The sequence below is a fragment of the Nothoprocta perdicaria genome, unplaced genomic scaffold, assembly GCF_003342845.1.
Source record: "Nothoprocta perdicaria isolate Ctin4 unplaced genomic scaffold, notPer1 scaffold_22, whole genome shotgun sequence".
Taxonomy (NCBI): Eukaryota; Metazoa; Chordata; class Aves; order Tinamiformes; family Tinamidae; genus Nothoprocta; species Nothoprocta perdicaria.
Genome location: NW_020455415.1, coordinates 4,188,954 through 4,216,366, shown reverse-complemented (window position 1 = coordinate 4,216,366; position 27,413 = coordinate 4,188,954). Strand labels below are relative to the sequence as shown.

The window sequence follows — 27,413 nt, the reverse complement described above, 5'->3', positions numbered from 1 at the left end:
GGCACCCAGACCGACCAAGCATCATGCACCAAGACATGGCATCTAGACCTGGCACTCAGCACCCAGACCTGCACCTAGCTCCAGGACCCRAATCGAGCACCCAGACCCAGCACAYRGCCCCAGTACCTGGTACCCAGACCCACTACCCAGCACCCAAACACAGCACCCATCCCCAGCACCAAAACAGTCACCCAGCACTGAGGCTTTGCCCCAGTCTCAGGACCAAGACCTGGCCCCAAACCCAGCACCCAGACCCAGCAGCCAGCACCAAAACCCAGCCCCCAGACCTGACATTTAGACTCAGCATTCAGCACCCAGTCACAACACTCAGCATCCAGCACCCTGACCAGTACCCAGCACCCAGCCCCAGCTCCCAGCTCCCAGCCGTGGTCCCAGCAGAGCTCCCCACTGAGCCTGGCTACCACACAGAGCCCAGGGGCCTGGAGGCCGCACAGCTCGGCCATCCCTGGGGTTTGGGGACCGCCAGGTCCCATGGGTGCTTCACAGGGAGCAGGATTTTCCCCTCAGCAGTGGGGTCAAACTGGGGGGCCCATGTCCCATCTCAGCTCCCCRTCTTGCCCCAGTGTCCCTGGGGACRCTCAGTGCAGGAATGGAGCTGCCTGGACACCCTCCGTGAGGCTGGACTTGCATCCTGCCACTGCCCCAGCCTGCCTGTGGCTCCCGGCCACCCCTGGGGACCTCCTGGGGACTTGGAGGTGCAGGACGAGGGGAACGGGCAGTATGGAGAGGAGGCCACTGGTGCTGCTGCAGAGCATCCTTGCCGGCTCCCCACGTTGCTCCGGCGCCGCTTCCGCATTCCTGCGGGCCGGCTCGAGCGGCCGCGCGCGCTGGCATCCTGTTTGCGGCCGCGCACCCCCCCGGGCCCTGAGTCACCCCCGCGGCTTCTGCAGGTGGCGGAAGGCTAACAATAGCCCCACAAAGGGAGGATGTCTCCCCTCCACGCGCTCCCCAACACCTTCCTCCGCGGGCCCTTCGAGGAAACGCCGGGAAGGGCCCCGGCGGACGTGCGCCTTCCGATGAGTTTTGTCCTGTTTACGCCTGCTTGTTTGGCGCAGGAGGGAGTGCGTGGCATGCGGGGGGGTCCCTCGTGTCCCCAGGGGCTCCAGGCACCTGGTGGCTTTGGGGACAACAGCGAGAAGGGGGGTGGATTGCCCCACATTGCCAGCATTGCCCCGCAGGCTCTGGTGCAGAGCTCCCAGGCACGGAGGGAAGTGGGGGAGAGGGAGCATCGTTAACACATGTCACTAATTACCAGGAGGGAAGTGGAGCCCGGCCTGCGCGTTGCCATGGCGATTGCATTCCCTATCGAGGGAACTTTTGCCGCCAGCGCAGCGCGGTCGCAGGCGGCCCCGGGGTGCAGGGGCGCGCGGGTCCATCCCCGCCACCGGGCTCCGTCCCCATCCTTCCCCAGCGCCTCCCGCTTCGGCTGCAGCCGCGGAGCAGGAGGCTGCTCCCGCCTGCCGGTCGGGGTGACACGAGTGCGCCAGGGCTCAGCGCGCATGGGGAAGGGGGACCGCGAGGAGGTGGGAGCAGCAGCCCCCCTTGGTCCCCAGCCCCAGCGCTCCTCGGCAGAGCTGTCACCGCGGCGCGGGGACACCCCCTCGCTCGTGTCACCCCCAGGACGGCCCGCGGACCTGGTGGCGGGGCGGGGAAGGGCGCGCGGCTCCTCGGCGGGGCCCTGGTGCCACCTCGTGGTGAGCAGGGCCCCGGTGACACCGCGGGCCGGCAGAGCCGAGCGCCCGGAGCGGGGCCGGGGGCGGCCCCGGGGCTGAGACCCCCCCTTGGTGCCCCGCTCCAAACGGGAGCCGCCGAGCAGAATGAACAGATCAATAAACGGAGAGAAGAAGAAATAAACAAATAATATATAAAAATACATACATGAAAACAATCAAATAAACACGTAAATATTCCCATTTTCTCCCCCAGGGATGCCCAGGGACCATCCAGYCGTGTGTAGACAGGACAGGGAGCTCCCCGTGCAGCACGTGCTGCTGGTGGCCAGCGGCACGGAAGGGCAATTGATCTTCCCRCGCCAGCTCTGGCGCGCAGCGATGCCCGGGGATGGGGCAGCGAGGCCGCGCAGGGGCCTCGCCGCGGGCCGGCCGCTCTCGTCGGAGCCGCACGCACCGGAGCAGCTGCCGCGGTGGCAGCGGCGCCGCGGGGCCCGGGCCCCGGCAGACGGCGGCGCCGCGGGGAGAGCCGCGCGCCCGCCAGCCCGTGACTCAGCCGGCTCCGAGAAACTCTCTTCCACCGCGCGGGAGCCAGGAGCCGTGCGGCCCATGCTCCGCTCCCAGGCTGCAAGATGCCATGGGAAGGACGCTGGAGACCTCTGGCCATGCACGGTCCATGTGGGGTGGGCAATGACCCCCAAGAGGCCCTGCCCCATGCTGTGGCCCCATACAGACCCATCCTCAGCCTGAGCAATGGGACACGGCCCCATGTCCCGGGCAGTACGTTGTCCCCTGGGTGGTGGCAGYGTGCCAGGCTGCACTGGCACAGCCCCGCTTGCAAGGGATCTTTGGACTCTGTGCTGACTTTGCTGGTACTTTTTATCTCGTGGCAAGATCTGCTTTCAAGGAGAAGCGCTCAGTGAAGAGCACAACAACCCCCCACTCCTCTTGTCTGCTATGGGTCGCGGCTCTCCCATGCAGCACCACTCTGGCCCCAAGGGCAAAGGCGGAGGAGGAGGGACCTGTCACCACAGGCCCTGCTGACAGACTCCCTCTGCTCGTCGTCCCGGTCGGACGGCCGGGCAGCTCGGAGCGCCCGGGGAGCCATGCGCAGCCCTCCGTGGATCGTAGCCTGGGTGCTCCTGCTCCGAGGTGAGTGAGACACGTTCTCCRCAGCCCCCCGGCGCGCTCGCCAGGGAGATGCGGAGCCGAGGGGCTGGGGACCAGCTTGTCTGGGCTCTGCCGTTGTGAGGGTGGCCCAGGTCCCGCCGAAGTCGGTGTCGGTTAATCCCAGCGAGCGCAGCAAGGGTGGCTTTTCGCTTAGCTCTCTGCGGGGCTCTGTCCCCACCCCTGCCGCCCTAGGGCTGCCGTGCAGCGCCGCGTCTCCCCGGAGCGACATCCGGGACTGCTCCGCCAACCCGCCGGTGAGCAGAGCCCCGCCGTGCCGGGACCCTCCACCCCGGCCGCTGTGCGGGGTCGGACCCCGCCAGGGCTCTTGTAGAGACAGGGGCAGCGGGCGGCCGGCCCCCCTGCAGCCCGTGTCCCCTGTGCCACCAGTACCTGCCCCCCACGGCCACGGAGACGACGGCGCGGCTGGCGGCTCTGCGGGGCGCCATGCGGGCGCGCGGCGTCGACGCCTACGTGGTGCCGGCCACAGACGCGCACATGGTGAGGCAGCAGCCCGCGGCGCCGCTGCGCCGGGCCCTGCGGCGCCRCTCACGCCGCTGTCCTCGTCCCCAGAGCGAGTACATCTCGGAGCGGGACGCCCGCCTGGGCTGGCTGAGCGGCTTCACCGGCTCGGCAGGTGAGAGCGGCCTGGGCCGCCAGCRGCTCCCCATTGAGGTGGCCCCGTCTCCGTCCTTGGGGTTCCTCCCACCACATGAGTGGTCCTGCATGGTGCAGGAGGTGGAGCTGGGGAGYGGGGCTGTCCCTGCTCGCCCACAGGGTGACGGTTGGGGAAAAGCAATGGCCGGGCGCCCTGTCCCCTCCAGGCACGGCTGTGGTGACCCTGCACAAGGCTGCCTTGTGGACCGACAGCCGCTACTGGACCCAGGCGGAGCGGCAGATGGACTGCAACTGGGAGCTGCAGAGGACGAGTCAGTGCAGGGCACTGGGGAAGCTGGCAGGGGCTCATCACCCCCGGCCACCCCGTCCCGCAGCCACTGCTTCACCTGGGCCCCACCATGGGCCTGGAGGGTCAGGGCCTCCTCCTGGGTCCCCACGGTGCCACCCGGCTCTCTCATGCAGTCTGGATTAAGTCCATTGGGCTGTGGATCCTTGAGGCAGTTCCTGAGGGCGGGAATGTCAGCATGGACCCCTTCCTCTTCTCCATCAGTAAGGTCACCCACGGCACGGCACCTTCCCTGCCCTCGGCCTGCAGCCCGCTCCCACCAGGCTGCAGCGAGCCCGGGGGGCAGCAAGGCGGCCCTTGCTGCGTGCCCCTAAGCGCTGGCTGCTCCCCACCCCAGACACCTGGAGCAGCTACAGCGAGGCTCTCCACGGCTCCGGCAGGACCCTGCTTCCCATGGAGACCAACCTCGTGGACCAGGTGTGGACCGACCAGAGACCCCCTCCAGCCTCCAGCAAGATCTACAGCCTCCCAGCAGAGTTCATAGGTGCAGCCACCGCCTTCCCTGGGGGGGACCGGGCACACGTTTGCTGTCACTTGGCACCCCCAGCCCAAGGGGACCTCGGTGGACCCCAGGGCTGAGCCAACCTCTCAGGCTCCTTGCAGGGAGCAGCTGGCAGGAGAAGGTGACGGGCATCCGGCAGCAGATGGAGCAGCACGTCCAGAGCCCCACAGCTGTGCTGCTCTCGGGGCTGGAGGAGACGGCCTGTGAGCAGCCACCTCCCCTGCGTGTCCCCAGCCGCCCCACTGCCYGGGGACCCTGACCTGCAGCTGGACGGCACCGGGGTGGTCCTGGGGCAGCCGGTGAGCACAGGGTCTCACCTGTGGTGCTTGACAGGGCTCTTCAACCTCCGTGGAGATGACATCCCCTACAACCCTGTCTTCTACTCCTACACGCTGCTGACCAACACCAGCATAAGGTGGGCAGCATCTCCGCATGGGGTGGTTGCTGCTTGGCTCTTGCCTCTCTTCCCCTCTGGGAACAGCACCTGAGATGCAGCCAGGATGCAGCTACCCTGTGCCCAAGTACCCACCGTGTCCTACGGCGCCCAGCCCCACCGCGTCCCCCTGCATGTCCCACATCCTACCCAGGTCCATCCTCTCACCTCAGCCAGTTGCCAGCCTTGTATCCCCTCCATAGCCCCTCACCAGTGCCCAGCACCCTYCTTTCCACCAGTGCCCCATGCTCTGACGGGGCTTGGGGGCCAAGCGAGCCCTGGTTGTGCCTGTCCAGCCGCACACCCCATTCCCAGGCTGTTTGTGGACGGGACGCGCCTGACGGCGGAGGCTCRGCAGTCCCTGCAGGGAGCCTGCCCAGGGCCGCTCTGTGTGGAGCTGCAGGAGTACGGGCAGGTGCGCGACCACGTCCGCGACTACGCCCAGGGCAACGTCACCATCTGGCTCGGCACCGAGTACACCACCTACGGCCTCTACGGAGTCATCCCCGAGGTGAGCAGAGCAGAGCGCCCTGCCCGAGCCGGCTCCGGGCCACGGAGCCTGGCTGCTGCGGACACGGGTGGTGCCGGGCCCAGGGCCAGCACAGCCCATGGAGCTGTGGGCACATGGGACGCGCTGCAGCATCCTCAGGTTGGGCAGGGCGGCCGGCCGTGCCCGGTTGTGCCATGCCCAGGCTGCCTTTGCAGGAGAAGCTCCTGGAGGAGAGCTACTCGCCGGTGATGACCGCCAAGGCTGTGAAGAACGCCAAGGAGCAGGAGTTACTGCGCGCCGCTCATGTAAGGGCTTTGGCCAGTCCTCCCAGTCAGGAGCAGAGCGGGGGCACYGTGGGGCCCGCGGGGATGCCAGCCRGCTCCCTCTGAGGCTGCACCTGCCCCAGGTGCGGGACGCTGTGGCGGTCATCCAGTACCTGCTGTGGCTGGAGAAGACGGTCCCRCAGGGGCTGGTGGATGAGTTCTCGGGGGCACGGCACGTGGACGCGCTCCGGCAGTGAGTGCCCGCGGCTCCCCGCCGGCTGTGCCCTGCCGTGCGGCCACCTGTGCCCACACGCCCCTTGCCCTGCAGGGCCCAGGAGCACAGCCGCGGGCCCAGCTTCGAGTCCATCTCGGCCAGCGGCCTCAACGCCGCGCTCGCCCACTACAGGTAGGGCAGGGCCGGGGCGGCGGGAGCGCGACGGCGGCAGCGGGCTGGCGAGGGGCCCTGAGGCCTCCCCGCGCGTCACCCTCCGCCCCGGCCAGCCCGTCCAACGGGAGCAGCCGCAAGCTGTCTGTGGACGAGATGTACCTGTGCGACACCGGCGGGCAATACCTGTGCGTAGCGCTTCCCCCGCGGGCTCCGGCACGGCCGCCCGTCTCCCTGCGCCCCCGGCAGCGCGRCCGGTGGGCGACAGACATCAGTCTGTGCCCGGCGCGGCGGGCGGCGCTGCTGCCGGCGCCAACGCTGGGGCCGCGCCGCCCCCCTTGGCTCCCCTCTCCTCAGGGACGGCACCACGGACATCACGCGCACYGTGCACTGGGGAGTGCCGACCCCCTTCCAGAAGGTACGAGCACTCCCGGGCTGCCCTCCATGCCCAGGACGTGCCCTCGGTCCCGCAGAACCTCACAGCAGGGGCTAGCGATGGGCACGGCAGCAGGGGGACGCTGTGCTCAGCCCCATGACGCTCGCAGGAAGCCTACACGCGCGTGCTCATGGGCAACATCGACCTGTCCCGCCTCGTCTTCCCCACCAGCACGGCAGGTGGGTGCCGGGCCTGCGTGGGCGGCCTGCGGCGGCTCAGGCCTGCGACAACGCTGAGCAGAGCAGCACYGCCGGGTGCCCTCAGCAGCTCCCTCCGGCCCCATCCCGCAGGGAGGACGGTGGAGGCCTTCGCCCGCCAGGCGCTCTGGAAAGTCGGACTCAACTAYGGCCACGGGACCGGCCATGGCATTGGAAACTTCCTATCGGTCCATGAGTGTGGGTGCTGCTGGCCGCTGCAGCTGGGGCCGGGCTGTGCAGCGCTAGGGAGGGATGGAGAGGGAGGGGGGTCACGCAGAGCCCCTCGGAGCTCAGCTAAGTCTCTCGCTGTTCGTGAGCGTCCTCCAGGCTGCAGGGTTCAGCCTGAGCACCCTCCAGGCTGCAGGGTTTGGCATGAACATCCTCCAGGCTGCAGGGTTCAGCCTGAGCACCCTCCAGGCTGCAGGGTTTGGCATGAACATCCTCCAGGCTGCAGGGTTTGGCATGAACATCCTCCAGGCTGCAGGGTTCTGCGTGACGCGGTTCTCTGGCCTGCAGCGGCCGGGCCTAGGCAAGACCCTGCCCTGTGGGAACTGCCTTTCCCAGGAGCTGTAACCCACCATGCTTCCTCCACAGGGCCCGTGGGCTTCCAGTCCAACAACATACCACTRACGAAGGGCATGTTCACATCCATCGGTACGTACAGCTGCACAGGTCCTGCCCGCACCTCTGCTCTTGGGGACAGCCCTAGGGCCATGGGAGCAGGCGAAGGGACAGGGGACCTTGGCTTGCTCCTCTCTTCTGGGGCCACTCTGAGCCACGGGACCAGTTGGGCATCTTTCCTGTTCCCACAGAGCCTGGATACTACCAGGATGGTGAGTTTGGAATCCGCATTGAAGACATTGCCCTCGTGGTGGAGGCGCAGACCGAGGTAACGTGTCCCTCCTTGCACCAAATGCCCCAGTGGGCCAGCACTGAGACGAGGGCTGTTGGCTGCTGCACCACGGAGGCCTCAGCTGGGGCTCTGCTCCCCTGTCCTGGTGCCAGCTGAGGGATGAGGGGCCTTTCTGGGGCTCAGAGCCTCCCTCCCGCAGCACCAGACTGAGCAGGAGCCGTTCCTGACCTTCGAGGTGGTGTCCCTGGTACCCTATGATCGCAACCTCATTGATGTCAACCTCCTGTCAAAGGAGCAGGTACTGAGCGCTCAGGGCAAGGGGTGGGCACGTGAGGCCGGGCTGGAATGTGAAAATGGGGCTGGCGGATGGAGCCAGAAGGGGCAAAAGAATGGGGTTGGGGCAGGTGAACGTGGTGGGTGAACAGGACCATGGTGGGCAAACAGCCAGGCAGGTGAAGGGGGCACAGGAAGGATGGATGCAGCGGGGCCCTCGGGTGGGSCTGGGACAGGGCTGGGATGGCCATCAAGCGATGTGGTGGGCACGYGGAGAAGGACGAGCACCCCCGCTGCAGATCCAGCACCTCAACACCTACTACAAGACCATCCGGGAGCGCGTGGGGCCGGAGCTGCGGCGGCAGCGGCTGGAGGAGGAGTACGCCTGGCTGCAGAGGAACACGGAGCCCTTCCTGCAAAGCGGCGCCGCCGCCGCCAGCGCCAGCCTGGCCACGCTGGCCACCACCTCCCTCCTGCTCAGCGAGCTGCGGGCCTGAGCCCAGCCCCGCCACGCGTCTCCTCCTTGCCAGGGCAGCTTCTTCTCCCCGTCACCTACTTCCTTTTTTCTGTCCTTGTGTGCAATTAAAGATGAGTAATGCCAGTGGGTGGGAGTGTGTCAGCGTGATGCCCTGCCCGGTGGCGTGTGGGGCTGGTGGGTGCATGGGCCCAGACTCGTGGGGCCACCCAGGCCACACGACCTGCCCTGAGCAGAGCACATTGAGGTGGGGGAACCTGAGTGAATGGTGCAGCGGAGCCAGTAGGACCAGGGCAGCCCCCTGGTTGCACTATGGGCGCTGGTGGGCTGTGTGCTGGGGTGCACAYCCCCTCCCAAAACTTGCACTCCAGGCATGGCACAGGGAAGACCTGGGGACACGCAGGGGACATCATAACAGAGCGCCTGGRCACCACATGCTGCCGAGGAGGACAAGCCCAGTGGGCACAAGATGGGACATGATGGACATGGGATCCTCGGCCTTTCATTGGGGAAGATGGTCCCTGCTGCCACCTGGCTGAGGGACTGTCCTTGCAGCCGGGCCCGTCCATGCTGGGATGCACGGCGGGCACCAGGTGTCCCGAGGGGCCCTGGGCACGGAGGCAGCTTCGAGGAGGGTTTCCTTCCTTCTGCTCCAGGCTCCTCCGCAGGGCCGAGCTGCTACAAGCAGCTCTCAYGTGACCGCCGGCTTCCTGTGCGCTTCCTGGCGCCGGTGCCGGTGCTACGAGCTCCGCAGCCGCTGCGCCCCGCGCTCGCGCCATGCTGCGCCGCAAGCCCTCCAACGCCAGCGACAAGGAGCCGGGACACAGGAAGGTGAGCGCCCGCGGGCACCCGGCACCGTGGCGCCCACCAGGCCCGGCTGCCCGTCCCGCGCTCAGCGGGAGGACCTGGCTGGTGCCACTGGGCAGCTTGGATAGCACCCATAGCTCTGGTGCAGGACGAGCTCTGCACATCGTGGCCGGCACGGTGAGCCCGAGCCATTGCTGCATCCTGCTGGCGGTACCCAGCCCTGGCAGCGCTGCTGCAGCCACCGCAGGGGACGGAGCATCCAACAGCGGCCAAGCAGCAGGGCACACGGGGTGCACAGGGTCCGCATCCCCCTCCCCACGGCACAGCGGGACGCGGGCGGCTGCGGAGGGAGCGCGCTGCTCGGGGCTGCAGCAGCGCGCGGGGGCTGCCGGCCTCGCAGCGCTTGCAGCAAGGTGCTTGCGGTCGAGGCAGCAGCTCCGTCACGTGCGCCAGCCGCTTCCCGGGGCAGCGCCGCTCCGAGCGCCGGGGCYGTCGCTGGGTCCCCCAGGGCAGCGGGGGCTGCGCGAGCGCTGGGGCAGCCAGCAGCCCTGCAGGCAGCAGCGCCGGTCCGCAGCTCCTCAGCGGAGGAGTTCCCCGGGCACACGGGGAAATCTGGAGAGAAGATCCCCACGGTTGTGACRGCCCMGAGAGGGRCAGCGCAGGGTGGCAGCGCCCGGCYGGGCATCCCCTCCCTTGCTTGGCTGCACCCGCTGCTCTCACTTCCCTCTCAGAGGCAGCAGCGCCCGYGTGGATGTCGTGTCCCTTTGCTCAGGCCCCGGAGGAGCTGGCACGAGTGCCTGCAAATTTGCCCTCGGGCCAGGCGGGAAACCAGCCCCAACCTCAGGAACAGGCGCCGCTGATGGTCCCAGCAAAGCCTGAAGACGTTTTGTCTCAAGGGGCTCAATGGACCTGGGGAGRGGTCAGAGCACTCAGGCTGTGTGGGCTGGAGGGGCCCCAACGTCTCTGCTAACCGAGCGCAGGAAGACCCAAGATGTTCCTGCTGGGTTAAGTCAAGGCAGGGATAAAGGMAGGTTTGAAGCCAGGTTTCTTGCAGCCAAGCCCGTGCTCTCCAAAGAAACAACAAAAAGTAGTAGTAAAAGATGCTCAGCTGAGCTGACAAAAAGGAGAACAAGCACAGGAAGCGGTGGGGCTGGGGCCACGGCCAAGGCCCCATCRCCTCCCCCTCAAGCAGGCGCCCGGGAGGAGGGGCAGAGCCACCCGAGAGGAAATTGCTGCGTTTGCGGTAAAAGCCGAGGCGAGCGACACCAACCAAAGCCAGGGTGCCAAGCAGCGCGGCGAGGCTCTGGGAAGCACCCCGTGCAGCGAGCAGCCGAGGGTGATGACAAGGCAAGGCCAGGCCCGCGTGCACCGGGCAGGCTCTGCAGCCCACGCGGCTGCGTGCCGGGAACCCTTCCTTCAGGCAAGCCGCCATGGGGGATGCAGCCTGCGGGCAGAAAACGTGGGCAAGGTCCCGAGCCAGCGGGGCCGGGCAGGGTGCTGAGCGGAGCAGCAGTGCCCTGGGGTTCTGCTGGCGCTGCCCAGCGCGCGTGGGCGACAGCAGCRCCTCGGCACAGCGCTCACAAAGGCACCAAAACCAGACATGATTTGGGAATTGTAAGATGCTCCTTTCACCTGGTGGTGCCCTGTGGAGAGCAGCAGCTCCCAGCCTTAAGCCTGGCAGATGCTTTGGTCGATGCTGAGGGACCTGCCATTCCAGAGCTTGCTCTCTGCATGCCCCTGGCACATGCCCAGGCCCCAAGGCTCCCAACACATTGTGGCTCTTGGACGTCACAGTGTGATGCAGAGACSAGGGAGGATGCACCAGCCACAACTTCTTTGGTTGCTGCTATCACGGCCAGGGCTTGTTGAGGTGCCCAGCAGCAGCATGAACCCAGCATGGCCCTTCGGGGCAGCCCTCACTCCTTTTTGCCTCCCCCAGCTCTCCCTCCAGCGCTCCAGCAGCTTCAAGGACTTTGCCAAGGCCAAGGTYAGCTCCCCCGGGGTGACCGAGAAGGAATTCAACCTGGATGAGAACGTGAGTGCTCAGCCCTATGTATGGTGACCCCCCTTCCTGGGACCTATGGCCTCCCACTCGCATGGGGATCCCGCCTATGAGAACTCCCTTCCAATGCCTACCCTGCACCCACAGCCCCCCGCAGTTCACTCRAGTGACTGGGTCCCCTGCGGCTGTCCTGGGATCCCAGTAAGCCCAGATGGCCGCAGGTAACAGGGCATCCAGCTCTGCTCTCCATGTCCCTCCCAGATCCCCGAGGATGAGGCCAGCAGCGCCGCCCCCGAGGAGCCTTCCCGGAGCAGCGGGATGAAGCTGAGCAAGAAGTGGAGAGCCGTCATCTCCCGCACCATGAACAGGAAGATGGGCAGGATGGCCGTGAAAGCGCTGGCCGAGGGCAAGGTGAGCCCGGCCTGGCGGGGAGGCAGCGGCGGCTCCCACCCCCTGCCCAGCACTAACCCCCTTCCCCAGCAGGGAGACGTGGAGGAGGACGGGTCCCCGTCCCCGCTGTCCCCGACCAGCAGCATAGAAGAGCCAAGCCAGGACAAGGTGCCCCTCTGCTACCTGGAGGGGGAGGAAGAGGGGCAGCCGTCCCTGAGCCGCCAGCTGTCCAGCGGTGAGTGCGGCCGCGCGCAGGGTGCCCTCTGCGCCAGGCCAGGCCTAAGGGCCCCCCCGAGCCGGGCCAGCCCTAACGGCCCCGTCTCCCCGGCAGGCAGCGAGGCCGCCAGCCCCGCGGGCGCCCACCGYGACAGCCTGCAGCTGGAGGAGCGCGGCCCGGCCTACACCGGCCCCTTCTGCGGCCGGGCCCGCGTCCACACCGACTTCACGCCCAGCCCCTACGACAAGGACTCGCTGAAGCTGCGGGTGAGCAACCCCACCGGCAGCCCAGGGATGGGGCGAACGCCCCACGCCAGCCAGGGGGGTGGGAGGGTGGCTGAGGACACCTCCAAGGGGGCCCTRCCCGCTGGTGGCTCTCCCAGCCCTCAGCCCTCTGCTTGACACAGAAAGGGGACATCATTGGCATCATTGAGAAGCCGCCCRTGGGCACCTGGACCGGGCTGCTCAACAACAAGGTGGGCTCCTTCAAGTTCATCTACGTGGATGTCATCCCAGAGGAGACAGCCCCTGCCCGCAAAAGCAGGAGACACAGCAAGAGCAAGAGGCTCAAGCCCAAGACCCTCCACGAGCTGCTGGAGCGCATCAACCTGCAGGTAAGACCCAGTGCAGGCCCACAGTGCGACACGGACACRTGGGCACAAGCCTGGCTGGCAGGGGCTTCCCAGCAGACAGGGAACTATCTGCTTTCCAGCACCTCTTCACCCATCCCGTTACGCCCTGTCCTTTTGGGCCTCTCCACCTAATGCCCACGTGCTGCTGCACAGGGACACGAAGGGCTCCTGCAGCCAACACTCGCTGCAGAGGGAGCCGAGGGGTGGGACCCGGGGTTGGTGCTCGGCACCAGCAGCCACATCCCCGCCACCAAGCACGCTGCTCTCGGCGCCCAGGAGCACACCTCCACCTTGCTCCTGAACGGCTACCAGACCCTGGAGGACTTCAAGGAGCTGCGCGAGACCCACCTCAACGAGCTGAACATCACAGATCCCCAGCACCGCGCCAAGCTGCTCACAGCCGCCGAGCTTCTCCTGGATTATGACAGTAAGGGACAGGCCAGGGCAGCCGGCCGAGACCCCCCACGTCAGGCCGTGCCCCCCGGGCCCAGCTGCCCCACAGCCCCGGCTCTCCGTGAGCGGGGGGCTGCTGCCCGCTAACGTTGGCTCTTCTCTCCCAGCAGCAAGCGAGACGGAGGAAGGAGACAGCTCCGAAGCCCAGCCATCCCCCATGGACCCCAAAGGGGACATTCCCCGGGACTCGGGCTGCTTTGAAGGGTCGGAAACGCTGGATAGCAGCCGGGACGACGCRGAGCTCTCAGGCCCCGAGGGGCAGCTGCAGGCTCTCCCCCTGAGCGAGTCCCCCTGAGCCCTCCCGACTCCGCGCTCCCCGGCAGCAGGACTGCAGCGGAGACGCTCGCRGGAGCCCTGCGGGAGGAGGGCGCGCGGGTCCCACCACGGCTCCCCCAGCGCTCCAAGGACAGCGTGGAGCCAGTAGGGAGGCCCAGGCTTGCGAGCCGGGCCCGTGCTGCCCCTCGGGCCTCAGCTCACTTCAGCCACCGTTCACGAGCTCTCCCAGGCCGAGCCAGCCCAGACGTGCAGCACCCAGCAAAGCCAGGGATGGCCACAGCGGCCGCCGAGCCGCAGCACCCAGCGCCAAGCGAAAAGCACAGGAGCAGAGGCACCGCCGTGCCCCCGAGCCAGGCGCTTGCTGTGCGCCTCCAGCATCTCCTCCACCTTCACCAAGCCAAGCAGGGAGGGCAGGGAAAGCTTTGCTGGAAAGCCTGGGTCAAGTTTGGTTCAGTTGAGCCCCAAGAACAGCCTGGCAAGGGCCCAGTGGGTCCAGAGCACCCCAGCACCCAGCAAAACACCCCAACCCTAAAGGTTCGCAGCATGTCACAGTCCCCACTACCCAAGAGCATCTCCAGAGCCAMCACAAAGGTAAGAGGGGGATGCCAAGCCAGCACCAACCCCTTCACTCCTCCCATGCTTGTCTCTCCGGCGATGTTTTGGTTCCCAAGAAGTAGGGTAAGGTGGCCATGCCTATAGCTTCTGCATTGGGCTGGCCAACGTGGCCAGCACACGCTGCAGCATCGTAGCCCAAGCCAGCAGGGCAGCCTTGTYCTGAGGGCCGGATGCCCACGTGGTGGCTGCGGCACCAGGACCCAGCAGAGCAACGTGCGCGAGGCAGCGGCCAAAGCACAGGCCAGGTCAGAGGTTCCCCCATTCCATATCCAAGCTAATGCCCATCTCGAGGCACCCACAGCTCTGCCCGGGAGCTGCTTGGCCAAGGCCAGGGCCCCATGGCCAGGCTCGCGCCGCTGCGCTCGAACAGCCTCGGCCCCTGCTCCGCAGCATCCGCAGGCGGGCGCTCAGGTTGCTCGTCTGCGCTCGGCTCCAATAAAGCGTGCTCCGAATTGCTGCCTCCGCTCGTCTCTTACCTGCGCCAAAGGAGCCAGGCCGCCCCGCGCCGCTTCCCACCCCGGGAAGGCACCGCTGTTTGCGGCGAGGCTGTCGTGTCCCGCGGCTGCCGCTGCTCGGGGAGGGCTGCAGAGCCTCCTCCTCAACCGCCCCGCTGCATTTCAGCGCCTGCGAGGCTCCAGCGGGGCTCGGGCGACAACCACACCATGAAAGCCAAGACACAGGGGCTCTAGAGCCGCCGGGGAAAGGCGGCAGCCTCTTTTTTTTTGTGGGGGGGGAACGGGAGGGAAACACGCACAGATAGACAGAGGCAGAGGCTGCAGCTCAGCCGGTTTTCAAACCAATTAAGTTTCCTTCATTGTTTCCAAAAAAAAAAAAAAAAAAAAAAAAAAAAAAAAAAAAAACCCCAAAAAAAAAAAAAAAAAAAAAAAAAAAAAAAAGAAAAAAGCCCTAAAACAAAATAACAACAAAATATATCACCCCCCCACCCCCTCCAAACTTCCTTCACAGAGAACCTGAACAGAGCAGACAGAAACCACAGGAGCAGGCAGCACCCGCCACTGCCCCAGCAGGCAGCACTCGACACATTGCGTTAGAAAACAGAGTAGTAAAACCAAAAAGGAAAAAAAATACACTTTTTTTTTTCGCAACAAGTTTGAGATTTGGTCAGTAGTGTGGTGGGACAAATGYGAGAGCCCAGCACAGAAGGGCAGACACTGGGGCAGGGTGCAGCACTCCAGGGCAAGCAGCAAGAGCTGGTGCCAGCCCTGGGCCACCAGCTTGGCTTGTACCTTGCCAGGAGGGCCAGGACGGGTCTGAGCCCCGGCCTGAAGGGCAGCAACTGCTGCAGTGTGGAGCCGTTCGGGCCCTGCTTGAGGTGGGAGAGCAGCAGGGCCTGGCCAGGTAAAAGCCAAGAGGGGAGCAGCTGAGGCCAGGAGCAGGGCCAGGCTGGGTGGGAAGCGGCGGCCAACCTCGCTCGCCCGAGAGGCGAGTCCTCAGCGCCTCTGGAGGCACGGGCAGAGGACAGCACCAATCCCCACGTCACCTCACCCGCTGCCTGGCAAGGCGCAGGCCAACACTGCAAGGAGCTGGGGATGAGGAGCGAGGGACGCAGGGCTCCAATGGGAGCCTCCTCTTTCGAGACAGCGAACRGAGGAGAAAACGAATGAAAGCACCACCATTGCTCAGGCCCAGCACCTCCCTTCTCTTCCGAGGAGCTGCAGGTGGCTGATATTGAACATCTGCAGTCCCCTAAGACAAATATATAGTCCCAAAAGAGCTGGCAAAAGCTAGAGAGGATTCAGGTATGAACTCTGCCCCACTGAGARAGCCAGCGGCATGGGCAGACCCCCAGTCCTGCTCAATACAGCTCTTGCACAACCCTCCTGGGACAGGCCAGAGTCAAGCAGCAGGAAGCTGGGCTGCTCCCCACCTTGCCCCGAGACCCCCCGCTACTCACAAACCCCAGAGAAAAGATGGGAGGGCTCACGCCATGACCGCTCTCGCACCCGCTAAAGTCACATTAAAAGAGGGAGTATGAGAAGGAAGCTACTTTAAAAAAAGYGTTGTCAGCAGAACACCTTCCCGGTCAGTTTGGCCCCTTTTGGCACCAAAAAGGTCTCCTGACAACCCCTGCCACGTTAACCAATAAAACAATGCCACAAATCAGAGGAAGGAGGGAGGAGGGGAGAGAGGACATTACTATCATAATCGCTTGCCCCTTCCCATCAGGATTCCTCAGCAGCAGGGAGCAGGCCAACCTCGCTGTCGCTTCCGAGCTGCTCAGCCACAAGTCATCTGATCAGAGAGCTGGGGCCACACGGAGGGACAGAGCAGGCCACCGAGCTGGTTTTTTAGCACTGAGGACAACCTGCAGAGCAAGAGGTCCTGCCTCGACCTGCAGGGAGACCAGCTTCAGTGGTGGTGAGCGCCCCAAAATGATCAACACGGGCTACTCACACACTTTATCCTTTGACACCACGGAGGGCCAGTGCCAGCCYGCACTGCCTGCACATTGAGGTGAACAACGACTAAAGCAAAATGGCCATGAGGAATCGCTTGCCTGCCATCCAGCCCATCTCCTCCTCTCCTCAATCACTTCCAGCTTTGATTAGACAAAACGAGAAAGTTCTCCCTTTCAAACAGAGGCTAGTGCTCTGCTTGCCCAGTGTCCTGGGAGGGGATTGGGAGCTCTCCAGCCGGCAGCTGCTTCTCCTCTGGCATCTCAGTATTGCTCAGGGATGGCACAGGGACCTGGAAAGAAGAGAGTAGAGACTCACATGAGCTCACCTCAACACAGAGCATCTGCTTGTCCACGCAGACACACGGCCCAGGTGCCCTGCAGCCACCTGCAATCTCCCCATCCCTCCCAACTCCTTTGCTCTTGACCTCCGAGCGCACCAGTTCATTCCCTTTGAGGTTGACCAAGAGGTTCCTATCCCTCAAACACCTCCCCAGCCAGCTCCAGACGGATGCTGGTTTCTGGGGCCAGACCACAAGAAGCCTCTTTGCCAAGAGCATCTCAGCAAGGCCCCAAGGGTCACTTTGCTCCTGTTATGTCATATTTTCAGCCTTCCCTCTGAGCAGGCCTGTGCCCACCCACCCCTTAGGTAGGGGGAATCACTCACAGCACTCGGATGAGGAAGGCTGCTGTCGCTCTGCTGAGCACTGCTCTCTTCTGGCTGCCCACAGGGGCCCTGAGCAGCGGTGGTCTCCTGAGCCCCAGGCCCCCGCGCACACGTCTCCTCCTGGGCCGCGCTCTCCTCTTGCTGCAGGATGCCCCGTCTGTCTAAGACGCTGCAAGAAGAACACGACCCAGTTAGGGCAGTGCCTCACCCGGAGCCAGATTTTCCTCCTAGCAGGACAAGTGCTGGCAGAAGACAAGTGTTAAGGAAAGCRGTTCTCCCAGCCAGCGCAGGCTGTGCACTGCCTCATCCTGGTCTGTAGCATCTAGGTTTCTGCTATGAAAACCAAGCACCCCTGGGAGCTGCCCAGTTCAGAGGTCAGKTGTCCCACCAAAATGAGCCACCTAGGAACATTCTCTTGTCCCTACTCAACACCAAGGAAGGGACATTTCTGCTCTAACTGCTCCCCAAAAACATGAGGGTAGGGAGCATGTTGCAAGCTTGAGTCACTGGAGACAGGCAAGGAAGGCAACACAAGATCTTCATCCCCAGAGGAGCTGGCTGTGTCCAAACTAGACTYCAGAATCCCTCAAAACACAGAATTGGCAAAAGGCAGCCAAGTGTTTTGCCTGAACAAGGAGAGCTCCTCTGAGTCCTGCTCTGGCAGAAGAGCAGTCCTGCCCTTTCAGAGCTTACCTGGGGGGCAGAGGCCCACACAGGACCTCGCAGCAGTTCTTCACTATGTTGCCATGGCTGTAGGGATTYTGCACACGGTTCTTCCCAGTCCATGACCCCTTAATCTGCAATGTACAGGGCACAAGCTCAGAGCTGCAGAACAAGCCACCCCTATCACCGGGCAAGCTCAAGAGCCCTTGTGCCTCACTCACATGCAAGCAAAGAAGGGCGTAAAAAGGGTTGTTTGTCTCAGCAAAAAAATAAAAACTGCCCTGAAGAGGCASAGACAACTATGCTGCTTCTCTAAGCCACTGCTCCACTGGCCCCTGCCCACAGCACAAGCAGAACATGTCATCAGGTCAGATGTGACTGTGACACATGGGGGAACTGAAGGGAAATGGAGACAGCTCAGGGGAACAGAAAGGCTACTTACATCTTCATTGGTTGTCTGGTTCAGCGCCACCAGGAAGGTGTGGAATCCAGTTAACCCCACCACTGACCACAGGGTGAAGAAGCAGATGAGCACCTCCAGGACAGTGAGAACACAGTTAAGGACTGGGAAGAGCCTGGGATTACACCCACTGCCACCCCAGTTGTGTCCCCACAACACAGGACGCTAGCCTGCTTATCATAGTCACGGCTTTCTGCTTCACCCTCCCCTTAGTAGCCACAAAACTGTTCCTTGCTTTGTAAATAAAGGAGAAAATGCCCTGAAAGACTCCTCAGCAAAGCCTGGGCATATTGTCTCCAGCTCACACTTTCACAGGGTTTGGGCTGCGGAAGGATATGTCCCTGGGGTTTCTTTCAACGTGTTCAGGAACCCAATCTTCAGAGATTCTGATCAAAAGAAAAGAAAGAGGTGTTTGGTCCCTGGGATATCATGCTGAGCCCAGCTTCCCTCCCACCCCATCACCTTCTGGATCTGCAATATACTCCCTCACCCTTAACCAGCCCAGCCAACCAGCTCTCTGCAGCCAAACTCACTCAGTGCCACATAGACTATGTTGAAGGTGAAGATGTAGATGGTGAGGAGTGAGAGCGAGAGGATGAAGAGGTAGAAATAGCGGTAGTTCCTCTTCCCCACGCAGTTGCCCACCCAGGGACAGTGATGGTCGAAGCGCTCTGTGAAAGCAAAAATGAGATCAGTGATGCTCTAGTGTGGTCCTGCCTACACCACTTACTCCTGCATCCCAGACTTGAGAATTTACAGGGCTGAGGAAGACTCTCTGGGCCATCAAGTCCACTCATTCATAAGGAAAAGGGGAGGCCAGGTGGGAGGCCACAAAACTGTTTTACTGATGAGTGAGTTTATACATTATGATAAAATTTAAGAGATCAGCCACATGCATGTGTGCTCTCACAGAGACTGGGCCCTTACATAATGACTTYAGCTAAAGCAGCATACAGGTTAGATGAAGGCTAAGGTTTCTGAAATTCTTATCTAACCCACATGCTGCTTTACTACTCTAGAATAATAACAGAAGGGCTCAACAAGCTGCATAAACACTTGCAGGGATGGTAACCTGCATAGGAAGATAGGGATCAACAAGAGCAGGATTTCTGATCAGATCAGATCAGCAATTCAGTGAAGTTCAGAAACAGACTGTGCATTTGTATAAATAAGTTAAGCTTGTATTAGGCTAATTATTGTCAAAGCAGCACCAGCAAAGGTGAACCCTGTGGCCTGAGCTGCTATGCAAGTCTCCAGCTCCTTGGGCCTAAGATGAAGCAGGTTGTCCTCATCTATCCAGCCATCACTGTCCCACGCTTCCCTCCACAGCTGCTGGAAGTGGGCACAGTGTGAGACCAGATATGGGGCGAGACCCGGTCCAGATCTCCACCCATCCTGTCGCAGAGGCTCTCACGTAACGCACGGACGAGGAAGCAGGCTCGGCCTCTTCTACTCACCCACACAATTGTCACAGATGCTGCAGTGAGAGGCACGGGGCGGACGGAAGATCTTGCACGTGTAGCAATACTTCAGCTTCACTATCTGGTTGTTGATTTGGAAGTTTTTGATCCGGGGAGGCGGGCGCTGACCCTGGGGCACAGTCCCATTGGTGGCCTCTGTGAGCAAAAACAAGCAGGTGTCAGACTTACCGCTATGACAGAACAGGCACAGAAAAACCTCTCCTTCCTGCTCACTCTACCAGCAGGATCTAGAGCCAGCAGCTGCAGCTCGTTGCACATTCCACAGTCAACTCGGAAGTTGAGAGCCAGGCAATGAGGTGACAGAACTTTGCGAAGTGAACAAGCAAGGAGAAAAACCACTGTTCAGACGTGCATCCACCAAACCTCCTCTCTRCCTGAAAGATCAAGTAACTCACAACAAGCTTCCTGCACCCTTCCCAAGAGCAAACTGGTGTGCTTGTCTATCCACAGCTACAGGAGAAAAATCAGCTGGTGAGAAGGCCCTGGTTTGGGAAGGGAGGCAGTGGYGGACACCACACGGCTCCTGAGACTCAGAGAAGTAGAACTGGCCAGCAATTGGCAAGAGGCAGTCCCCATTTCTGGAGGGCCAGCAGGGAGGCTGAGAGCAGAGGCTCTGTGCCAAACCCAGCCTCCGCGGCCAGGCTAGCGCAGCTCTGGGCAGCCCCGCTGGCCCCCGCCTGGGCACTCACCGATCTCCATTTCGATGAAGGCTGCTTCGTCRGGCAGGGCTCTTGGGATCACGCCGGGATCACTGAAGCTCGTTCGCAGGAGCGTGGCCATGGCAAACAGAAAGAGAACTGCTGCAAACACAGGGATGGCTGGAGACAGTTGGACTGCCAGGTACCGACACCTGCAGGGAAACGCCAGGAGGGGATGAATCAGACCAGAGGAAGGTCCGCGTGACGCGGAGCCTAAAATCCTGGCAAGACACCAGAGTCCAGACTTTCCTGCATACCCTTCACAGCTAGGGAGACATTCAGTGCTTCCTTCCCCCGTTACCAGTGGGGTAACACCCTCGGGGCAGCAGCAATAACCAGCTATGCTCAGAAGTGCTACATTTTTAACGCAGCAAGCACCACTTCCCTTCCAAGGCTGAGCTACGGCCCGTGCTTCTCGCTAAGACACCCTCAGAAGGGCAGTGCTCTTGCACAGCCAAACACCTGGTCCCCTTCTCTGAGGCAAGGCACTTTCGAGCTCCAAATGCAGCAGAAAGGTCTTTCCATGCTGCCCCAAGGTAACATCAGTTTAAGAAAGAAAAAGAAAATGCAAACTCCCCAAGACATAAACCAGGAGGAGGAGGAGCAGCCTTAATCCCACACATACAGGTTAAACGCTCCCAGGTGCTTCGGGCTCGCCGCTACCCTTCTGGGCTGATCTCCACCAACATCAGGAGGAGCCATTTCTTCAGGCAGACAACCTCCACCAGGATCACGGTGCCCGTTTAGCCCCAGCAGCACAAGGCACCAACACAGACCGGGTTTTTCCAACATAAAGCAGGGCTCGAGCAAATTAACACAGCTCAGCAACACTAACAGTGCAAGGCTTGTTTGCCCTGAAATACAAGAGAGGCCCATAAAGAAATCTATGTTGCTAATCCCCTTCACTGAGACAGTGCAAGGGAGCAAGGAGAGTAATCTTATTATGTCCCACGTCACTTCCAGCCTCCCTTCCCCATAAGTGCTCCTTGAGAGGCCCTGCAGGATGGGCCATGCAGAATTCCTATGCAGAAGTTGTGCTCTGGAGTGGCACCAGGCTCATGAAACAGATTTTTAATATGGTTCCTTCCGAAAACAGTTTACACTGCAGAAAGTTCCTACGAGCTTAATGGAAATCCAACCCAAACCGTGGCATTTGGGTGGAAGTGCACCTTCCCTTGCAAGCTCTGCATCTGCAGCATCCCACCGCTGAAGCGGGGCCCAAAGACGCCCCTAATACCTGACCTTGCAGACATGGATCCGACCCAGATTCCTGTTCCCGTCCACCAGCACCCAACTGCTCGACAAGAAACTTTAAGGTCATTTTGGTAAAGGCTTGTAATTATCTCCAGTGAATTTGTCATCCTCATCAAGGGAATTTTTATGCCACTTGTGGGAGGAGTAATTCAATTTTGGATGGCCTTCTTATCCATTCCTTCTCTGAATGAAGTTTTTCACTCCACCAAGCTCTTTTGCAGCAAGAGAATTTTGCAAACTCATCATCCACCGCAGGAAGCCTCATCAGATTTGAATTTGCCAGTGCCTGATTTCAGTGACTGCCTGCTTTGTGCGGCGAGCTTCAGGAACCGAGCGCACGCGCGCCCCGAGCCAAGAGCGCCGCGCGCCCCGGCCACAGCTGCGCCAAGCGGCACCGCGCACAGCCCGCCCTCCAAACCAGCTAATTTTAGACACTACCACCTCTGTAATTACGTTAAACAACACGGCCTTCAAAGTTGGCCACATGCGAAGCTGTCTCAGCGCGGCCCCAAGATAACTTGGGCTTTGCTTTGCAAGGACAAAGTCTAGAGAGCTGCACGCCTGTCACCAATTAAATAGCAACTCGGGCCCGCTGCTGGGAAGGAACATAGTGCTGGTCTTGTGAAAGCGGGACACCGAGCCTGCCTCGCAGGCCGGGAGTTTGCCCCTTGCCCAGCTGACATGACAGCTTTTCTGCCCTGCTGTAACAACAAGGACATATTGTGAGCTTAAGGGAAAAAAAAAAATGGATGTGTGCAGTTTAAACGGCRTTAAAATTGAGCTGAAATTTGGCAAGAGGATCTAGTCTCAGGTATACACGAACACCTTCCTAAGTCTCTTARGCGCACCGTGGAGCAAGAGATTTATTACGTGCAAGCACGTGCTCCGGGCTGGGCGTGCTCCCGCAGGAGCAGATGTGCAAGCCCTGCACAGCGGCCCGAGGAGGGCCGGGATGGGGCCTGGCAGCGCCCCGCGGGCTCTGCCGGGGCTGCTGCCGCGCGCGGGACGCGACTCTCGCTGCTCCCGTCTCCTCCAGGGCTCGCGAGGGATCCCTGCCCGCCTGGGATGAGGCGAGCRCGGCCGCCGGAGCTGCAGCCCCAGCATCCACGTGGCCGCGCGGCAGGCAGGGATTGCAGGACGGGAGAGCCGGGCTCTGCGCCCTTCCCTCCGCGGCAGGAGGGCAGCGCTACCCAGTGCTGCATTCAGCCCTTCCCTTCACTCCCAGCGCAGCCAAGGGCTGCACAGAGCATGTCCCCGGTACAGAAGGAAAGAGCAGCCAAGGCAGACCGCAGCTCTCCCCAGAACCGGGCAGGTGGAAGGGCAGGGACAAGAGACCCGAAAACAAGAGACACGGGTCACCCGGTCCCATGGTGAAACACTATGTAGGGACTCGCAGCYGAAATGTTTACGTTACCCGGCTCCTCGAACAGCCCCTCGCTCAGCCGGGGCCGCTGGAGCCCAGTGCTCCCGGGCATGGGCACAGCAGTGGTGACAGCACCAGGGCATCACCGTGCCACCCTGCCCCAAGCCAGCCCGCAGCCAAGGGCACCGCTGTCAGGAGCCAGRCAAACACGCCCGGAGCATCCTGCACATCCATCCAAGCCGAGCACCTTTCCGCATCCGACTGGCAACAGCACCCGCGGGGGCTGACCCGGCGCTCACTAGTCAGAGAGCATCCAGGCTGAGGGAATCCTGCAGCGCAGTTAAGCTCGGGAATTCATTTCCATTAGTACGTAGCAGGCATTTTAGAGATCTTTTGTTCAAACTAGGAGGCAACAGAGACTTACTGTTGGGATGCTGCAGGGATACGTGCGCCCCGGCCCCCGCCCCGCGAGGCGCCCACGTTCTTGAGCGTCCTGTCATCGCGCAGGGGATAAGGYGATATTATCGCAACGTGTCACAGAGGGGTGGCGTGAGGAGGGATCACACAAAGAAATCATTAGAGTAGGGGGGGAGAAATGAAGGGGAAAAAAAAAGCAGCATGAAGCAACAGATGGGAGGATGCTCCGGGTTTATGGTGCAATGATTGATTATTTTGAGAACGCTTCAGAAGGCTCGTTGCGTGCAGCACATTAAGCAAAGTTATGGAAAAAGGGAAAAACAAACATGTTGTTTCCAGTGCGAGTGGACTTCAGCCACGTTCAGCAGGCAACACATCTCAYGGTCAGGTTCTCCAGGGTTTAATGCAAGCTCTGCGTTACCATTCACTGAAATCTCATTTGCAAACCATCTATTTGCTCTCTTAAACCAACGTGCAACCAAGCTGGGTACTTGCCGTGCACAACACCAGAGCAAAGCAACATCTTTACAACRTGTTGGACCCTCGTTCGAAAGCAGCTGCAGAGCACAGAGTCAGCTCTATCTCCCAGACTTGGGAAGATTTCCAGCAGCTAATGTACTTACTGTAGGCGTGGAACCTGGCCTTCTAAAACTCTGGGCAACTGGTGCACTGCAACGCCACAGTCTGGGGTCATTTACCAGCATTTGGGCACAATATGGGCTGTCCAGAGAACCTGCCTGCAGCTCTCGATAGCAACTCAGAAAACGCTTCCTTGAGACTCAATTCAAGAGCAGTTTCACCGCTAGCTCATTCCAGGCATTTCCAAACTAACCAATCCAGCAACCAAGTCTGTATGGAAGAGAAACGTTCTCCGAAGATACTGTTCCTTTTCCCAGCCATACTCAAATCTCAGCACAAACAGGGAGGTGGCGCCTTGGGATCTGCATAAATTTTGACAATACTTGACACAAACCTAACTGGAGAGGAAAGACATCTTTAGAAGCACATGTTATCAGTGCAAAACCTTGGAGGTCTGGGTTATGGCAAAGGGGAGAGAAAAGAAAGGCAGAAAGCTGAGAGACATGAAACGTCAACTTAAGTACTTCATATTACTGGAAAACAAAGCAATTTTAATCTCTAAAAGCTAAGAAGGTAGAAAGCACAGAGAGATAAACGCACTGGGTTATTGGAAAGGCAAACAGCAGTCACCTCAGGAGCCTGGCATGGCGAGCGCTACCAAATGCCTGTATCATTTATAAATGTCAGGCACCTAACTTCTGCTGAAAAGGACAGGGGGAAAAAAATATATATATATATATCAATCTATATAGATTCTGGAARGCTGAAAGTCTTTTGCTTAAGGTGAGCCAGTACTGCCACCCTGCTCAAATGCAAAGACAAAGTATCCAGAAGTCGAAGAGAGGCTGTTACCTCCCATCACCCCAACTCCAAAACCTACCTCACAAGGGTTTTACTTCTGCTGCTCTGCATGCTCAGATCCTAGAAGTGAGATAACCAAGTGCCCTCACACAAAAGCTTACGTGCCCAATAATCATCTAAAAATAACGCAAATGGAATATTAAACGTAGTTTTATGTAACACATTAYGGTCATAGAGTGTATCGGATGAACTATAGGAGTTGGATGCTGCAGGGATCGCTCTCAGGCTTTACGCAGCAGAAGGTGCCCTGTGCCGGGGTGGTGCTGACAGAGGTGCCCTTGGACAGAGGACTCCAGGCTCTGCAGATGGCTCCCTCGGAAGCCGGCACCACTCCAGTGCCCTCTGCTTTATCAGAAAGGGAGGAGCCGGAAGCCTAGGTAGCTTACGGAGAACTGGAATCAATCCTCCAGGCCTCACTCCTTTGCGAACAGAAATGTGATTCCAGGTCACAGCTGTGAGGGCTAAAGAATAAAAACCGTGCGCGGCTGGGTTGGCTTCAACCCCGTTTCACTGGAGACGCAGCCAATGGCATCGGACCTACTTGGAAAAGAAATAAATAAATAAGTTGCCACCAGCAGCCGCCTCCGAAAGGGAGACGCTGCCGCTTCCCGGCCGGAGCGGCGGCACTCAGTGCGTGACGCAGGCGCCGGTCACCGCGGCGAGAGCGGAGCCGAGCGGAGCGCGCGGGAGGAAGCACCAGGGCAGCGGGGCCTCCGGCTGCGCAGCGCGACGTTCCCGGCTCCCAGCGTCCACAGCTCGTGGTTAGACACGGCACTGGCGGCTCAGCTGAACAAAACGAGCCCTCAGAAGCCTCCCTGCCTTAACGTGCAGCMCTTAGAGACTCTCCTCCACCCGTCGCATTCTGTCTCCCTCACCCAAGCCAAATCCTAACAGCACAATCGGAATCTGGAATCCTTCCTCTGGCCAGCTAACTTTAAAGAAGAGACGGAATTTCCACACAAACATCAAGGCAGAAAAGAACAAATAATGCACTCGGCAAAAGAAAGAMAACMACAACAACACATTTAAAGGCACACTGAAGACACAGAACGTGGATGGGGCTTTTCAAAGGTCATGCTGATCAGTTTGGTTGGTGGAAGAGAGAAATTTGGGTGCAATTATGATTGGAAAAGTGATGCTTCATTCATATCCCTGACACAAGATTCCCAAACTCAACAATTCCAAACCATTAAAATCTCTTTCAAGCAGAAAATTTTGAGTCCCTTGGCTCTGAAGGCACCAGAATGACTGTTTTTGGTTCTTCAGGCTTTTCCCATTCTCCCTGGCCCACGCCATTCACAACCCAAACTCACCCATTCACGCACTATTCTGCCCCAGCAGWAGGTCTCTCTGGCAGCAGCCCCTGAAGACCCCTCATCTCCCCAGAGGGCAAATCCGGGATGTCTCCAGGGGAGAAGGGCCGTGATGCATCGGAATCATCCCGGAGCATTTTCCGTCCAAGACCTGCTCCGCTCACAGCCAGGCTAACCCATCCCGCTGCCGCCTCGGGCGGGAAGCACCGGCGCCTCCGGCACCGCTTCCCTGGGCCGCACGGGGCAAGCGGAGCGCACGGGGCGCCGCTTTGCCCTGCTGCTGAGGACAGCCTCCACGGGGAGCACGAGCAATTAGCCCTCGCAATCAGCGTTCCTGCAGCCTTTAACGCTTATTAATTCCTCCCACAAGGCAGGAAGCCTTAGCCTCGTTTTCCAGATTAGGGGGCGGAGGGGACAGTGGGGACATTTCTTACCCATGAAGCGAGCCCGAGGTAGGGATCATTTTGACTTTTAAATGCAGGAAATCCATCCGCTCGTATCGCGGCCGCATGACACCTCCGAAGGCACGTGGCAGCCGAGCGGAAAAACCGGTCTTGGACCTGAGTGGGGCTCCAGGTCAGCCACTTCCTCGCTTCTGCCTGGATGTAGCAAGGACTGTTCCAGAAAGACCTTTCCAAGGTACCCGCTAGCAAAAGGAGCTCAGGAGCCAAGGGAAGTCACGACAAGTTCCCCCCCACTCTGGGCAAGATGCCTGGGAGACCAGCACAGAGTCAGGTCTGGTTTTCCCAAATGCTTCACGTATCTGTCAGAATAACCAGGGCTTGTCAAGCGAGYGGTTTGCTCCGCGTTTTTACTTCCCAGATTTCTTCCCAGATTGCTTTCCTGGCTTAGAGCTCCGCGCACAGCCTTTGTGCCACGTCCAGGATCGCTGCCCCCCGCCTCAAGAGCGGCACAAGCGGACACCAAGTTTCACAACTGCTCAAACCGACCCCGGCCCATGCCCGGGCTGCGAGGGGCAGCCCTGCCCCTGCCCACCCCCTGCCCCTCCACTGCTGCCGTTAGCCCCACGCGTGCTCGGTGCCGTTTATTCTGCACAGGAGCAGTTYGCAGCCACGTCACAAACCTAAACCCGGCAGGGAAGCGCTGCAGGTGACGAGGAAGGTCCTGCCCTTTGGGCAGCACCGAAAGCTTCTGGCCGCAGCTCCTCGGGGCGTGGAGCAGCTCTAAAAACGGGACAGATCCCGCCCAAACTAACTGTCCTCAAGCTGCTGCAGGGGCCGCTGGACGGGAGCCAAGCCCTCCCCACGTGCCTATGGAGACGCTCGCTGCATTTTGGTTGTGTTAATTGAATTTTCAGCAACCCGACGTGCCTCGGCAGCCCCAGGCGCACGGCACCAGGGCCCGGCAGAGCAGCCTGCGGCAGCGCCGGGGCCACGAGCCCTGTGCCCAGAGCGCCAGGAGCCCCAAACTCCATGTCCACCCACCGGGCACCGTGACGCGGAGCCCAACGGCCCCGTCCTCGCTCAGCGCCCCCGCCAAGGCCAGCGGGCACCCCCGGGCGCTGCGCGCGGCCCCTTCCGCGCCGCCGACTCACTCGAAGGCGAAGAAGAGCGCGCAGGTGCCGAGGATGAGGAAGAGCGTCAGGTAGAAGATGCCCTTCTGTCGGGCCATCATGATGCGCCCGTCGCAGCAGAACGTGTTCCTGCCCGGCAGCTTCTCCCATTTCCGCACCACCTTCTTCCTCGCCACCATCACCGACA

At 61.1% G+C, this 27,413-nt stretch overlaps 3 protein-coding genes across 3 annotated transcripts; 2 read left to right on the top strand and 1 right to left on the bottom strand.

Moving 5' to 3' along the window:
• The first annotated feature begins 2,692 nt into the window (after positions 1 to 2,692).
• XPNPEP2 (X-prolyl aminopeptidase 2) lies at positions 2,693 to 8,259 on the top strand. The gene is made up of 21 exons (XM_026038996.1): positions 2,693 to 2,843; positions 3,054 to 3,115; positions 3,249 to 3,359; positions 3,432 to 3,495; positions 3,683 to 3,787; positions 3,939 to 4,025; positions 4,160 to 4,306; positions 4,426 to 4,527; positions 4,658 to 4,739; positions 5,073 to 5,268; positions 5,463 to 5,552; positions 5,654 to 5,763; positions 5,839 to 5,916; positions 6,012 to 6,083; positions 6,253 to 6,313; positions 6,441 to 6,510; positions 6,622 to 6,726; positions 7,123 to 7,182; positions 7,341 to 7,417; positions 7,581 to 7,679; positions 7,954 to 8,259. Exons 1-21 carry the CDS (start codon positions 2,798 to 2,800, stop codon positions 8,149 to 8,151), a joined length of 2,022 nt encoding a protein of 673 aa, XP_025894781.1. The 5' UTR covers positions 2,693 to 2,797; the 3' UTR covers positions 8,152 to 8,259.
• Positions 8,260 to 8,906: 647 nt separating this feature from the next.
• On the top strand, positions 8,907 to 12,925 carry SASH3 (SAM and SH3 domain containing 3). Its single transcript, XM_026039004.1, has 8 exons — positions 8,907 to 8,960; positions 10,876 to 10,971; positions 11,200 to 11,349; positions 11,422 to 11,563; positions 11,660 to 11,811; positions 11,952 to 12,158; positions 12,453 to 12,603; positions 12,737 to 12,925. Exons 1-8 carry the CDS (start codon positions 8,907 to 8,909, stop codon positions 12,922 to 12,924), a joined length of 1,140 nt encoding a protein of 379 aa, XP_025894789.1. The 3' UTR covers position 12,925.
• A 1,959-nt stretch (positions 12,926 to 14,884) lies between these two features.
• ZDHHC9 (zinc finger DHHC-type containing 9) lies at positions 14,885 to 27,407 on the bottom strand. The gene is made up of 9 exons (XM_026039003.1): positions 27,248 to 27,407; positions 19,897 to 20,057; positions 19,184 to 19,342; positions 18,260 to 18,397; positions 18,064 to 18,112; positions 17,709 to 17,811; positions 17,297 to 17,400; positions 16,604 to 16,772; positions 14,885 to 16,229 (listed from the first exon to the last, which is right to left on the bottom strand). The coding sequence occupies exons 1-9, from the start codon at positions 27,403 to 27,405 to the stop codon at positions 16,125 to 16,127; spliced, it is 1,146 nt and encodes a 381-aa protein (XP_025894788.1). The 5' UTR covers positions 27,406 to 27,407; the 3' UTR covers positions 14,885 to 16,124.
• Positions 27,408 to 27,413: the final 6 nt, after the last annotated feature.